The 16,758-nt window shown below is 35.8% G+C and overlaps 1 protein-coding gene across 1 annotated transcript; it reads right to left on the minus strand.

The window, feature by feature from the left end:
• Nucleotides 1-12,697: 12,697 nt before the first annotated feature.
• On the minus strand, nucleotides 12,698-13,754 carry LOC103336224 (uncharacterized). Its single transcript, XM_008239270.2, has one exon. The coding sequence runs from the start codon at nucleotides 13,682-13,684 to the stop codon at nucleotides 13,040-13,042; it is 645 nt and encodes a 214-aa protein (XP_008237492.1). The 5' UTR covers nucleotides 13,685-13,754; the 3' UTR covers nucleotides 12,698-13,039.
• Nucleotides 13,755-16,758: the final 3,004 nt, after the last annotated feature.

A 16,758-nucleotide genomic window follows, 5' to 3' on the forward strand; every position in this document is an offset into this window, starting at 1 on the left:
GCGGCGGAAACTACCAAGCTGGAATGTGGTAGGGGCGAGGGAATCAACACGACCTTTTGGGTGTGGGAGGTACCTCCTTCCTCCCTCTGGTTTGTGGAGATCTTCGCCCGTTTTCTCCCTTCTTGTGGGTGTTTATGCTCTCCCTTTTTGTGGGTGTTATGCTCTCCCTTTATGCGGGTGTGTTGTTCTCCCCTTTGTGGGTGTTTTGCTCAAGCTCTACTTGAACTTTTGAGGCTTTATGCCTTTGGTTTCCTTTATTTACCCGGATCCCCCCTTATTTCTCATCCCTTGTATTTAGTTGTCCTCTCCTCCATCCATTTCCTCTTATCTCCCTCACACACTCCATTCAAATCCCTTATTTATGGTCTTGGTCCTTCCTACCAAAATTTTCTCATCCTTTTTTATCTGGCTTCATCTTGTGGCTGCTTCGGCTAGTTGAAAACGTGGTTTCTTGTGCACAACTCTAAAGATGTGTAGAGTTCGAGCTTTTGCTCTTTCTTGAGTGCTTGCACCACCTCATTCTACTATGTTTATGTTTGTTTGGTTTTTGTGTTTGTTCTGGTGCTTTGTCATGTTTGATTTGGGAGGTGATGATCTTCTTGTGTTTGGCTTCTTTTTTCTTGTCTCTGTCTTTGTAATATGTGGGATTTTAAGGTATTTGGGTGGATCTTGTGGGTCGTGTGATTTTTTCGTTTTGTGCCCCTTGGGTGTGGCAGCTCTTCCCCTCAACTTGTCTCGGTGATGTCATCTCAGGTGGTGGCTGCAACAGCTCTGTTGAATTTTGGTTAAGGTTTGTTAGCTTTCTTGGCCTTAGTTTGGTCTTGTGTGGGCTTAATACATTCTGGGTTTTAAACTTATTATTGGTTCTTTTGAATTTTATTTGGGCTTCTGGCATTTTCGTTTTGTTATTGAGCTCAGTTGGTTGTGTCTCACTTTTTGGTGTATTATTATGCCATTTTGTGGGTTTTTAATGAAATCCAATTCCGACCAAAATAAATAAATAATTCCACAGTTAGCAAGCCAAATATATGCCATAATACTCCTCTCTAATACACGTGTCACGTTGAGCTACGGCCTCGTCCTCTAAATCCGAAGACTAGATTTACTATGGGCTTGTCCTTGATTGAAAAATATGGGCTTACAGAAACAAAATTGAGAGAAGACAGATATATTGGGCTACGGCTATATTGCTAGCAAAAAGCATATTCATGAATTTAATCTACCAACAGAAATTGATTGATCCAAACCTAAAACTATGGCTGTGTTTTGTAGGCCAAATCGCAGAGTGGAATTGGGCATCTCAACTTCACGCGATAATAGTTTACTTTAGTGATATACAATCACTTGAAGCATAATTTAGAGATATCGAATGTCATCAATAAAACTTAATTATTAAGTAACGAGGGAGGGAAACGTATAAGGAGACATTCTGACACTCATGTTAGCAAGTGTTAGAAAATGAATGACTAAACTACCTTCAATTTGGTTGAAATTTTTTTTGTAAAGATGATCTTTAAATGGTGATTTAGAAACGGTTACGATTATGACATGTTTATGATGGATATTCGTTAATCACGACAAGTGGAGAAAGAGGTGCAGCTAAATATTATCCTCACGAAAATACATTATGGTAAGCCTCACAATGGGGCCCCAAGCCCATAACTGAAAAAACTATGGCTATGGGCACATAAACTTTAGACAGATCTGTTAATAGAAGATGTCCAATGGACTGCTGTGAGATGCTTAAGGAGTATGGAAAGGCTATAATAAGGGCTTAAAGTGAGGAGGTTATTTGAGGAGGTCAAATCTCACCATCAACAAATGCAAAGAAATCATGGGACTTAAATATTTTAAATGTTTTGACGGTGGGATAGGTATCCTCAAATAACCTCCTCACTTTAACTCATCATTATAGAAGCTCCCTAAGGAGTAAAGCACAATTTTAGCCAGGCTTGTAAGCCCATTTTTTCTAGTTTTCCATTCTCTATTTTTTGTTATATTTTAAAGCTTTTTTGGTCATAAAGGGTTTAGCTGAAAATTTGTTCCTTTTCCTCACCATGGCTATGCACATAATGGCCATTCCAACCAGGGGCAAGGTGGAGGGAAACGACAGGTGGGAAAAGAGAGGAATGTTTTGTCAAATTCATTAAAAAAGTCGAATTGAGAAGAGTAAAATTGGTGCTATAAATATAAAAGGAGGATTTCATAGATAAACCTATTTTAACATGATATAATATATAAAAGTCCTTATAGAGTCTTATTGGAGTGAAAACCCCAGAATTAGCCACTTGTTATTTTCTAATTGATTCTTATAAAAATTTTAACACATTAAGAACCAATTAAAAAATGACAAGTGGTTGATTTTGGGTTTTTCTCTCCACATAGGCTCTCTATGAGTTTCTGTATAATATGTCATGTTAAAATAGATTTTTAAATAAATATCTCATGTAAAAGATGTCTTTGAAAGCATAACCTCAATTAGAAAACTTTAAACAGAAAAGGGAAATTCATTTTAGAGGCTGCATTGTGCTTTAAAAAAATCATGCCTAATTGCCTATAGGAGTATTAATAATTTTTAATTGTTTTGGTAATCTACTAGTACTAAGACTATTAATATTTTTTAATTAAGAATTAGGACTATTGTCACTCTGCATATGCGTGAATAGATGGTTTAAATTCAGATATTGATTTAAAAATGCGTTGTCTATCCCCTAAATTCTTTCCAACATATTATTTATTTATATATATAGCAATAGGTTAATCAACGATGACTGGAATTGAAGTGATTATAGCAACCACTACATGCAAGTTGCTTATTAAAATTTGATTTAATTTTTGTGTTAAAGTCTACACAATACTCTCATCCAATGTCAAGTCAAAGAAATCAAAGAATATAGGAAGGGTATGATATTCCATTTATACTTTTAAAAGAGTTCGTAGCTATTAAACTAATCTCCAAACGACATTTATATTTATATAACATGGTCGCCAAGTACAAGTATGGAGCCGAGAATGTATTCTTTTTTCCTATGAATGTATTGAGTTTTAAATTTAAATAAGAAAAGAAGGGGACACATATATTCATCCTAAAAAAAAGTCTTAAACCGCTAACATGGTCTAACCTAGTGAAAAAGGGCCTGGACTTGTAAATAAGAGGTCTCATATTCGAACCCCCATGACATCATTTGTGTGTGCATGTGTGAGAAATCATCATCTCCTCTAATTTAGACTATCGCTTGTACTCCAAAAAAAAATGTCTTAGACCATTTCTACTCAAGATGTCAAAGTGTCAGCTGGAATCCAACGGTAGAAAAAAGGCAGCGAAACTTTCTCCAAGCGGACATTCACTTCATGTGTGAATGCCACTGTCATTTTTTGTTTTGTTTTGAGTTTGATGAGTCCAAAATAAATGTTGGAGGAGCTACATAGGTGAGTTCTAAGAATTTGAGTAGCTGTTATAGATTTGAGAAGGTTTTGGGTGAGGCGGTCTAACCATATTATTCGAACGACCACTCTTACAAGAAAGAATGACTCCCTGCATTAGGTCCCATGAACCCCATATTAGTCTCATCCTTATTCAAGGGCGAAACTAGGAATTTTTCAAACGGGTGAGCAAGCTAAAGTCTTTAGGGTAAAATCTAATGAACTTTTTTTTGTACTTACAGTTTTTATAGCGTTTATAGAAATAAAAGTATTTATTAAATCATATAAACTATACTAATTCATAGCTCCATTAACTAATTTTCAATAAATTTTAACATGAAACAAATACATATTAAATGTAACAAGAAAACTAATATTATCAAAATGAAAATGTGTTTAACAACGAAATTGTAAGTATATTTTACTATGTATTTTAATTACTTTCATGCAACTAAATTTTAAGAGAATTAGTTTATTTGTTTGTTTGTTTTTTTGGACTTTAATAGATTAATAAAACAAGTGAAATATACAGGTATGATTTTTCTTTTTTCCACCCAAAAGTATCCCTAGGCTATACCTAGGTATAACAAGTTAGCCTTTACTTTTGTTTTGCCCCTTCCAAAAAGTCAATGCCGGAATTGTAGCCCGGTTAGGTTTCGAAATCGTTCTCCTACACGTGACAACTAATGGGCTAGAGCTCGAGAAATAGGTGAGAAACCAACGAGCAAAAATCCCCTAAAATGCAGGAAAAACAAGCTCCCAAGAGCGTTTTAGAAAATCTAATGAGATTTTAAATAGAACACTCGTGGATCACTTCACTAACACCCAAATAAGCATGAGGATTTCATTAATGGCTTAGCTCTGAGGAGCATGTGGCATGGGTGAGCTAAGCTTTCACAAGTTTAGCAATTTGAGAGAGAGAAAACATGGGTTTCTTACCTGAGGTGGCTTAGGAAATATCAAGCTCTGAGTCTATCCTAAGAAAAGAAAGATGAACAGAAAAGAGGTTTGGGTGGCTTGAGAAAATTCTAGTGTGACAGATTTGCTTGACAAAGCTTGGTCAAGGTCATGGATCGTTGAGTTGTGGATGATTTTTCTCTTTCAGGTCAACCATAAACTCTAGCCAAAAATATTTAAAAGTACTCCTTTTATAGGCAATAGAGCTCCAATTGAATATATAATTCATCCTGGTTTGTCTTCTTCCTTTTCCTTGGCAGCTCCTACCTAGCTCTATTTTGATGAATTTCCAATAATAACCACCCAAATAACATAAAATAAGAGCATGGATGAAAATAAGGAACCCTTTATGGTTCCAACGGTTTGAAAATTCATAAGTAATCATGTGTGTGGATGTAATGCTTTCCCTATAGGCGTAATATCGATCCACACCGATATCCATTATGTTTTCTCAAGGCCGCAGCTTACAGGAGGAAAAAGGGCCGAGAGATGGAGCCCTTTTGTCCGATGGACACATTCCCTCACCCCATGGTTTCCTCTGGGAAAAATCTAACTGTCTCAAGGCTCTTATGGGTTTGAAAACCATTGCTATTTACACAAACTTTCAATAAATTGGGAATTAGCATAAATGACTATGACCAAAATCTGATTAAATTTCTTCCTTTTCAACTCCTGAATAAGTCAATCTTTGGTTTGCTCTCTGGCTTCATTCCAATATTAAATTTATACTCTGAAAACACAATGAATTATATGAACACATATGGTATTAATGAAATACTCATCTTGCTCCTCTTCTCGACTATGTGTGTATATACAATAACGTTAACATGTATAACATGTTTTTATATGAAAACGTCAACAAATTTTTCAAAACTTTGGACTCAAGCAAATTTCCAAGCAATTGTAATTCTCAAAATAAGAATGCACATGTAGTGTTGTGGCTAAAAGTATTTTGTGGGTTCTTTGGTGTCTTCCTAGAGCATGGGTCAATTTTTCTCCTCTCTCTCATGCTAACTATATGCTCCATTTTATGATCCATCAAATACTATACAATCCTGGCTAGAAACATACTTGAGTTAAAGCCCCAACGGTGGCTTTGAAACCTTCGGGGTTCCTTTAAGATCCCTCCTATGGGCCGTGAGGACTAGGAGATCATTGGACTGACTGTCCCCACCTTCATACCACAACCTTCCGGCAGACTCCTATCCTAGGTATTTTGGAGCCACTTTTGCTCGTGGCGTAAAATGGCTAGGTATTAGAATCGCATGAAATTTCTATGCTCGTGGTGAGAAACCATTGGGGTTTTGAAATTATGCCATGATAGGCTTACGAAGTCGGGGCCAAGTAGCACCGAATGAGCATGTGAGCGTGATTTAGTAATATCGGTATGTCCTTGACTATTTTGGCATGATTCCGTTCGAGTCCACTATGTAACTTGTGTTGGCGGACCTAATAAAAAATTCTAGGGGCATTTTAGTCTTTTCCTCCAATAAATTAATCCTTTTATTACAACAACGAAATTGAAAGTATATTTTACTATGTATTTTGCATCCAATTACTTTCATGCAACTAAATTGAGGCTTTAATAGATTAATAAAACAAGTGAAATATATAGGTATGATTTTTCTTTTTTCCACCCAAAAGTATCCCTAGGCTATGGATCTTTAACTAGGGCCTCCAATGCGGTGGGTTTGATTCTTTTGAGAAGGTGAATTCTAAGAATTATGAGTGACTGTTAGATTTGAGAAAGTCTTGAGTGAGGCGGTCTAACCACATTATCCGTACAACCACTCTTACAATAAAGGATTACTTCCTGCATTAGGTCTCATGAGCCCCACATTAGTCTCATCCTCAATCAAGGGTGGAACTATGAATTTTTCAATGGGTGGACTAGCTAAAGTCTTTAGGGTAAAATCTAATGAACTTTTTTTTTTTTTTGGGTACTTACAATTTTTATAGCCTTTCTATAAATAAAAGTAATCATATAAACCACACTAATTCATAGCTACATTGACTAATTTCCAATAAAATTTAACATAGAACAAATACATATTAAATACAACAAGAAAACTGATATTATCAAAATGAAAATGTGTTTAACAACGAAATTGAAAGTATACCTATTTTACAATGTATTTTTATTACTTTCATGCAACTAAATTTTAAGAGAATTGGTCTTTTATGGACTTTAATAAATTAATACCTATTGGGCCATATTTAAAACATGTGAGATATATAGGTATGATTTGTTTTCCACCCAAAAGTATCCCTAGGCTATAGCTCAAGTTAGCCTTTAACTTGGTTCTCCCCTTTCCTCAATGTAGGGGGTCCCCATTTCTTTTGAGAATGTGAGTTCTAAGAATTTGAGCGGCTGTTAGATTTGAGAAAGTCTTGAGTAAGGCGGCCTAACCACATTATCCGTACAACCACTCTTACAAGAAAAGATGATTCCCTGTAATATTAGGTCACATGAGCTCGACATTAGTCCCATTATCAATGCACGCGGGCGGGCGGGGGAGGAGGAGGTCCCCTTTTCTATTCGAGAGTGGTCTCATGGATGACTACAAGGTTTGCAATTTTTCTACCAAGGCCTCTTCTAATTGTTATCCAACCTCTGTGGATACTTGATACAGGCCGTTGATCATATGACTATTAACCTACCTTTCTTTATTTTATGCGTTGTCTGATAAAAATCATAGCCCTAAAGTCACAAATGTCAATGTATAGTTGACTTATTTGATTGTGATTAAGAGTTAATTACTTTTCTCCTAGCCCATTCAATGTATCTTATATATTTGTCTCAATTTTTTTATTTTTTCCCAAATACAATTATTTGTGAGAGTCCACAACTAATAAGTCTAACATCATTTGATGGGGCTGAATTGAACATCATTTGACGTGCAAGAATGAAATGATTGGTTTTTTTGGTCCAGATGAAAATAATGTTTTCCACCGCCCATATCATCATTGATGATATGAATTGATAATTCATAGTAGTAAAATTGTGAACCGCAGAACTTGTCTCCAAAACTTAAGAGAAACTTAGGTGTCTTCCAGGACCACAAAACTAATGTTCTTATCTATATTTTGAACTAAGTTAGCCTCTCCACTTGCTTGCTTTGGCTGAGTGTGTGCTGGCTTAGGTTTTTTTTTTTTTTTTTCTGTTCGTGGCCTTTGCCTCTTAATGAAGTTCCTTTCCGTCAAAAAAAAAAGAAGAAAAAAAAAAGAAGAGAAGATGTTGGCTGTCCTGAAAATGAACGAATGAATATGCCGAGAAAAGTTACCATCTTCTGTTGATTTAAAAAATTAAAGTGAGCAAAGTTATGACTTAGGAGGTAACTAGCTACATCTATCTACGCTACTTAAGAAAAAGTAAAACCTTGAACAAAACAGCAGTCAAAAAACATGATTGTACTTTCAGTTAAAAAAATTAAAATTGAATAGAAACAGTACATTAATTTACTCAAAAAAAACAAAAAACAAAAAACAAAAAAGGGTTTTGACCAGGATGCTAACAAAACCATCGTTCTCATCTTGCAGAAGATGCACATCCTCCTCCTTCAATTTTATATTTCGAGTAGTTTGAGGTGTCATAAAGTAGAGGTGTAATTATTTCCTAAACTCATTCTAATTCCTTAGATTCTTGGTAAGTACATTTGAGTTACGCACATGATTCTGATTGAAAACTAGGTCATTGGCGGTACAAAGACTTTTTATAATCTACAATATTAGGTTGTAATGTAGACTTGTAGGTATCTATCGTATTCATCTTTTAAATACTAGTTTGTCAAGCACATCTATTTTTATTTCTGAGTGGAAATGGTACAAGGAATGCCCAACCATAGCTTGAACAGGGCACTCAAAGTATTATATATATATACATAATTAATATTATTCTAGTGTTTATACGGGTGACGTCGCATTTTAAATGTTCTAAAATATATATCATCTCTTGCAATGTAATAAAATAATGAACATGTCTTAAGTTTGTATTTTTTAAAATTATCACATTAGCTTAAAATTTAACTTCTTTAGAAAAAAAATATATATAAATGTCATCATTGACTTTGAATGTAAGGGGTTATCCATATATTTGGATGTGGATGCATTGTGGTTTGGTCCGGTTTTGGCCTCAAAATGTACACAATTAAACCCCACAGTTCTCTTAGTTCACCCCATGTTCTAAGTTCACCCCAATTTTTAGTTTAAATTTTTACAATTTCTAAGAAAACCCCACTATCTTCCCAAACTACCCTTAAATACACCCCAAACTGAAAAAATAAGAACTAAAAGATATTTTCTATTCAAACCCCACAATTTTCTTTGTTCCCAACAAAAAAAAACACAAACAAATGAAACCCCAAATCTGAAATTTAATACTTTCTAGAGAAAGAGAACAGTTTTACCTCTCTCCAAGAATTGTAACTGGAATTCTAACACTTGGGTATTGTTGAGTTGAGAACTTGAGAGAGAGAGAGAGAGAGAGAGAGAGAGAGAGTTTGTAAATAGGAAGTTGGAAGGAGGTTTCTAAAACTTAATATGAATAGTGGTGGGGTCTGTAGGATGTGTGTATAGATGTACTAGGGTTAATTATTAAGTTGGATGACCTTTTCTGTCTTTTTACATAATAATAAAACTTACAGCTTAATGATTTAAGTATTAGGGTGAACAAAGAGAAGTGCGGGGTTTAAATACAGTTTGGTTTGAACCCCAAATTAATTGCATATGTGAACTAAACCACTCAATTTAGTGACCTGTTTTGATTTGATCGGTTTCCATTCATAAGAAATTAGGTAAATATTCTATATTTTCTAATGTATATAATATTGGACTGCATATTGCAAATTAAACAATAGTTGAACAAAATCTACGTTGAGATTTAGATGTCGATGAATTTGAATGGGTTTAGTACTTTAGTTTTTAGTATTGATAGTGCTAATTAAAATTTGAAGGGTCATTGTTGAAGTCCAAAAATGGATTCAATTTAGAGGTGAACGTGCCTTAGGTTGGGGGTGTCCTACTATGGTAGGTGTGGAATAGATATGAAAAAGGAGAGAGCAAAGGTGAAGACTTAGACACCGGCCGATAGCTTTACGATGCTTAATTTAGCACAAGTATCGTGTCTGAAGGTAAATTGATAGAGTAACAATGCAAGTGCCAATTTACTATTACCTGGTGAATTGGGGCTAGTAACCTATTTATAGAGGAAAATTGGAAGGAACTTTGGGCTATTATTTCGATGTGGGACTGTTGACGTCGCTTGAGAGGCTACTACATGTCCTAACGCTTGAGCGATACGTCAAGCGCCTTTGTTGATCCAGTTCGGCAAGGGAGGCTCGCCGATGACTAGCATATTTCCCAATGCTTGGTTTAGGTCAAAGAGGCCTTCGACTAAGTGCCATTCCCCTGTGATGTCCTTGTCGAAGAGGGTTAATCAGATACAGTATGAACAATAATATTTTTGTTAACTTGATACATATGCATATTTACATGTGATATGAACAATAATGTGTTTGTTAACTTGATATATGTGCATATTTACAAGTGACATGTAAAAGTATTGTGTTAATTTATATACATTGCTGACTCATTTCTTAATTGTTTAAGAAAGTTATATTATTTTTAAAAATAACAAAATTATCTTCAAAATAAAAAATAAAAAAATAAAAAAAATCCCATACCGATCATATTGGGATAGATCTATACTTTCTTTGATATCTAAAATATTTCCCATACCTAATAACGATCATATTGGGATAAACCTAATCTTTCTTGGTATGCAAAGTATTCCAATACCTTCCACCCAAAAAAAAAAAAAAGGAAAAAAGTATTCCAATACCCACAACTTTCTCAGGTATAAAAGTGTCGTTGAGAACTACAAAAGCCAAGTTCCTAGAACAGGGGAGGACCCAAAATGATTTTATACAAATTGTTTAACACTACTCTTTCGGTATATACTTTGCCTAATTGAATCATTAATTGGAGTTGTTAGTTGTTACCTGCCAAACAAAACGTCCATCTTCCAACATTTTCCAAAACCTGAAAAGAGGACATTCTTAGGCCACGTCATAATCAACAGAGAAATCAATTTACGAGTTCTGGTCAAGTGGACTTAATCAATGATTATTGTTAATCCCAAAGACAAAGTGGAATGCCCAACTTTGGAGCTATTTATTTATTTAGTAATTTACCTCAGCAACCAAAATCAAACTTCCACTTGGACTGTCTGTGAGATATAGGTGGAGCAGGCCCCACCATGCATGGGTTATTGGGGCCCACTTAAGCAAATTGCCGTGGAGCGTCCATGGCAATAATTTTAAAATCGAAGAGGATCTAGAAACATCGAACCATACATATTCATGTTGTATAAACTGTGTGGGCAGAGAGTGACAGGCTCATATAATATGGGCATCAACGACTGCAGGAGCTCCACGTGTCCATTTTCTTTACGATGGAAGATGATATATTTGGGGTTTAAAACTTAGAAGTGAAGAAAGAAAGGGACAGGGACGGACAGGGAGACACCTTCAGTATTGGTCTAAAGAACAAAACATAAGCATTGATCATGCTTTCTGAAGATGATTTCTTTCTTCTTTTGATGGGATCCAATACATACCTAACACCACTAATGTAAACCGAACATGCCCTAGGCCTTTTGGTCTTGCAGCCAAGGCTTTTTTCTTACTATTCTTGCGGCTAGGGCTGCTCTTTTGAAGTGTAAGATATAATACTTATCTAATTCTTTTGAAGTCTCCCACATGGCCATGCAACTTCAGCACATCTCAGAAGTGGCCTGCTAGTTTTTCACTTGACTTGCACGAATTTCACCGAGCCCCAACGGTTACCAACTTCACATGTATATATAGTGAGGTGTCCTATCAATAGCACATGTAGAAAAACACAGACAAAATTATAGAAGAGCTAGAGGGTTATCTACTGTGCTTGTTTTAATTAAATAAATTATATACTTTTTACTGATCAATGAAAGGTAATTAAAATATTGAGGTGACGATGGCTCCCTTTTTTGTTATACACTGATTGGATTACATCATTGATCACAACATCTGGCCTCTTTCTCATAAAATATTTGCTAAAGAAAAACTTGTGGCCCCCTTTTTCCTCTAAATATGACATTAATTAGTCATTAATCACTTTATTTTTATACACCAAACTCTCATCTTCTTTGCACTTAATCCAAAGCCAATCAATTCTAGTAGAGGAAAAGAGAGCGAAGGCGTGTACTTGCTTGAATTTAAATCTGAATTTAGAAATGAGACAAAATCCCTACACTACATGTGGTGACTCCTGTCCGTGAATTTTATTTATTTTGGTGCAAGCCATTTGCAAATGTTTTAACTTTATCTATCTATTCTCTACACAATAATGATGATTTTAAATTTATTTTGATATTGTATTGGCGTATTTTACTCGAGAGGTTTTTTAATAATAAATTATTTATTAATTAGTGGGTGAAATAAACAATTTTATAAGTGCAAATAGAAGCTTCCCTTTGTACTTATTGACTAGTATATATATATAAGAAATAGTAAATTTACATTAGTATGATGTTATTACTCTTAAAAATCTTATATCCTAACCACTACATATCTCTTCAGATTCTTGCATGAACACAGTTAGCTAGGTCATTGGTTGTGCTTTCACTATACCCATATGTTTAACAATAAAAGTCTTTGTGCTGTATTTAAAAGATCAAATATATTTTTAATCATAGGTTTTACATAAGTGAGATCTACCTACATGAGTGGATCTCATTTGTATGAAATTAATAATGTGATGAACTTTGTGTGTGTGGAGTCCTCTGTATTTGGATTAAATTTTTGTGTATTGATTCTTGTGATCGACGGTCTTTGTGCCCGAATTATAAATGCAATTAATCAATTGTTTTTATCTATTAAAAAGAAAGAAAGTGAAAGCCTCTAAAAGTAGATAAGACCATTGCTCGAATATTGATTTTGGCATCTCCATTCAGCATGCAATAAAGGAATTGGTCTATAAGATTGAAAGACAACCAAGATTGGTTTGCATATGTCATTGTCATACATGTATAATGAGTATGGGAGGGGGCATTTTGATATTTTCCTCTTGGTCCATTTTCAGGTTCAGTGCTCTCGTGCATATCCATCAACGATCCAAAAGAGGTTGTATAATTTAAGTTGGGAATGCCAATTAGCTGGATATAAAATGGGAAACAATATTGGCGCAAGTTCCAGCGTTTTGCAGAGAATATTTGTGCGACCGACAATAATATATACGAAAGTGGAGTGGAGTGGTAGAAACGTAGTCGCAGTGGAGGAGATTGAAATATAAAACCATCATCAACATATATAACATACTGCAAAATGCTTCCATAAACAAAACATTGGCTAATTTTTTTACAAAATATATAATTATAAAATAACCCCAAGGTTTTCCACACGAAAACCATCATTTTCCAAACCCCACTTTTCTTTTTCCCAAAAAACACCATGAGAACCACCCCACCATTTACTTTAGCAGCTTTTATATATAATTTACAGAGACACAGACTGAGACAGAGACTGAGACGGAGAGAGAAGTGCATGGCTAGCTAGCTCTTTGTTCTTGTTTTCCGAAATTAATGAGGTTATTTTTCTCTTAATAATATTCTTATTCTAATAAATTACGCAATTAATGATGGGGTTTGTTCCGGAATAACGGTGTTGCATGGCCATGCAGAAGACATGTGCTGTAGTTGCCGGTAAACCAAAATTTGACGTATGTCCGACAGTTTCTGTCGGAGCAGGACGTGTTCGGATTGGAGCCTATCGTTGTCGGTCCGAACCCGCTGAAAATGGTACAAAACGTAACTCAACCGGTTCTTCAGTTCCCTGTTCTCAACCCTAAGCCGGTTCACCTGGTTCCTTAGGTTTTCTAAGTGCTTTTGTTTTCGCATCCGAGACCGCCTCGCCGACTCCCGGTTCGATATCATCCGCCTCCTCTTCCTCTCGTCCACCACAGAAACCGCCCGGTTCGAGACACCATTTGGGCATGACTTCGCATTGGCATGGGTTCGGTTCATCCGGTCCGGTTGAACCGACCGATTTGGGTCGTCATCTGAACCGGAACTCGAAATGACCGTTTTTGTAGACTGGACCGGACCAGAACTTGGGGTTGAGATTGTGGGTTTTGGGGATTGAATTGCTGGAAGAAGTTCCGAGCAATCCCACGGCGTGAAGCCGCCGCCGCCGGGGGTAAAGCCCCCGTCGAAAGCCGGGAAATGGAGAAGGGAGTCGGAGGGAAGCATGGCTGGAACAGTAGACAACATGGTTGCTACAAAAACTCTCTAAACTTGTAATTTAGATAGGGAGGGAGGGGGGAGGAGGAAACGGAAGGAACGAAGCGTTGGGGCCTCATATTTATTGGCCAAGCGGAGTGGCCAACTGAGGAATTTTGTTCGGTGATCGAGGGTATTTTCGTCCGAAAACTGTATATGCTAGCTCAGCTTTTGAGTCAGGTTGCACTATAGTGTGGGCCGTGGGTTATATCATATGTTTTACTTTTACAAGCTTAGCTTTTTCAAGAGACACTGGGGGAGGTGACATAGCCCTGGTGGGTCCCAGAAAAAGACCGGTTTTTAAAGCTTACTCGCGAAGAAACAAAGAGACTAGCTGGGATCCACTAAGGACACGTGCCAAGAACCGGTATGAAAAACCCGTGGAGAGCCAATGGCCACGAGGGTTGATGGCGTGGGGCCGAGTGTGTAGCTCGGCTCGAGCTAGCCAAAGCTGAGATTCTTGATTTGATAAAAAAAAAATATATTTTGTAATGATTACTGTGGAAGTAGAACCAACCAGTGACGAACACTACGAAGTGACGTCGCATTTGCCTTTTCTCTGTGGGTTTAAAATAATGGAAATGGTTTCTTTTGTTGAGGGGGTAAACTGTAAAGAGGGGCCACAATCACAATGGTTTAAACTTTAAAGGGGGTGAACACTGTAAAAAGATAGCGACAGGGCCATTGTCATAATTTGATTATGGGCCACCCAGAAAAATACAAGATGAATTGGGTTGCTGTCGAATTACTGTGGAAGATGTAGAATCGTGTTTAGGCACTTATATTTTTCCGTTGAAGGAATGCTGGTAATTATTGTTGTATCAATCAAGAAGAAAAGAAATTCATGATATCAATCCAAATAACTTATCACATTACTTTTGTTGGTTGTTCAAAAAGTTCCGGTTGTAAGGGAGATGTAGCTAGAGAGCTTTTCAGCTTTGAATTCACATCGTGGGTTGTTTTAAATCCGAGTGTTGGGAAGTAGTAGGCCTCATCTGCACCAACGATCCCCTTTAAAAAGAAGATGTTCTTGGCAATTTTGTTATTGAATGATACAAAGCAAAAGAAAAAGAACTTGTTTGGTAGAATCTGTCAAAGAGTAATTACCAGAATTGGTATTGTTATGGCGGTGCATGGGCTCCCAAGCTGGGGCCTCATATTTATTTGCCACAAGAAAGAAGAAAAGTCGAGAGCAATCCATGTGGGAGTTGGAGGGGGAGATGAAAAAGTAGTCAAGTACCAAAAACAAATCAAAAGAAATATATTGTTGGTGGTGAAGAAAAAGGAGGTTTGAAGGGTTTGCTTTTGCTTTTGTATAGAGGGAGCCCTGATGGCCTGCGGCAGAGCTGGGCTCTTGACCATGTCGACCGCACGGATAAGTATCCATGGAATCTTGTGGCCATCTATGAGACTTTGCAAGTTGACGTACGTACATGCATAAATCTCAAACCTAGTTAATTACAAGATTGAGGACCACATACATACACTACTATAGGCATAGGACCATGCCGGCTGTGGAATATTGATCGGCTCAAGTTTTAGCTGGGTTGGGACCTCAAAGGGAAAGATGTGCATGGAAATAATGGAGACTTAAGCGTCGTGTTCAGACTATCTTTTCAATGATCTTTTGCTTTATTTTTTCTTTTTATGTATATCTGTACTTTGCGCCCTTATCAGCTGTCATCGGATAAGATGGTTGCCTTCCCTCACCTTGAAATGTGTTCAAACCCACTTAATTTGGAAATATTTGGTTGGTAATCCTATTTGGAATAAATGAATTGAAAATTACATAGGATTTTTAAATGACAGAATTTAGATGTTTAAATTTATTGGAATTAATCATTTTAATGTTTGGATTTATGTATGTCGAATTTTATAAATGACAGAAATTATAGTGAAAAACGAATTTATGCTAAATAGAAATTGCGAAATGACGCATCTTTGGGCTGAAATTAAACTCATGAATCTTGATCTCCAGTTTCTACTTTTTTTCCGTGCCTAATTTAATAAATTCATTGTTTAAGTTGCCAAACATGAAAATATCAATTTCTCCATTTAAATTCCCGACTTTTAGCTAAATTCTGAGTTATTTTCCTCCATTCAAACAAAGAGTAAAGAATTATGCTAATTTCAATTTATAAGGGTACAACCCAAAAGAATCACCTGTATTGTTAGTTTAATATATAAGCCTAACTATCTGTTTCACAAGAACCTTCAAATGTTGCTTGCTAAAGCAATTTTAGCTATACTTTTATTCTTAAATTAATTGGTGGGCAAAGTATAGCTTCCAAACCAAAAGTGCCAAAATCCTCAATTAGCTCCAAGATAAAGCCATTCTTTTCCTGATTCTCTTTTTGTGATTTGATTTCCCCTTGTGCTGCCAGTACACTGCCCTCTATAATGAGTTTTTCATAAAAGCATTAGTAAGATTTTGAAATCACTGAGAAAATGGTACTATATATGTGGCTATATATGCTCAACATGAAGTTTTATGCACCTAATAACGAGCCCTGTTACAACAATTAAGATGGTTCAAACTTTGGGTACGTACCCATCATTCACACAGTGTTGGGCTGATTCAAAAAGACAATTCAATTACAAAACTTTCTCTTTGATTTCTGGCACAAACTATAATCTATATATTTGTAATATATAGCAAAATACAGAGAATAAAGAACATTCAAAATACTAGAAAATATTCTTAGTTAATGTAAATATTAAAAATTAAAATTATCAATTAGATGAGGATAATATGGTTTATTTATATTTTTCCTATTAACAAAATTAAAAATAAAAACAAAATCAGATAATGGGTCTTATTTTTATAGAACATAACTACCCCTTTTTTATATTTTTTAATTCTAAAATAAATAATTAAAAACAAAAACAAAAAACAAAACCAATTGGCACAACCGTGAAGGGGCTAGTTATAATTATAAGAAAATATATATTAATTAATCAAACGCCATTTACATAATCTTTTATTTTATGATACGGCTACGTGAACCAGAAATAACAATTTGTACAGTGCATGAGGCAAGGCACGTGCATTACACAAGCACATT

The sequence above is a fragment of the Prunus mume genome, linkage group LG1, assembly GCF_029339155.1.
Source record: "Prunus mume cultivar Tortuosa linkage group LG1, ASM2933915v1, whole genome shotgun sequence".
Lineage (NCBI taxonomy): Eukaryota > Viridiplantae > Streptophyta > Magnoliopsida > Rosales > Rosaceae > Prunus > Prunus mume.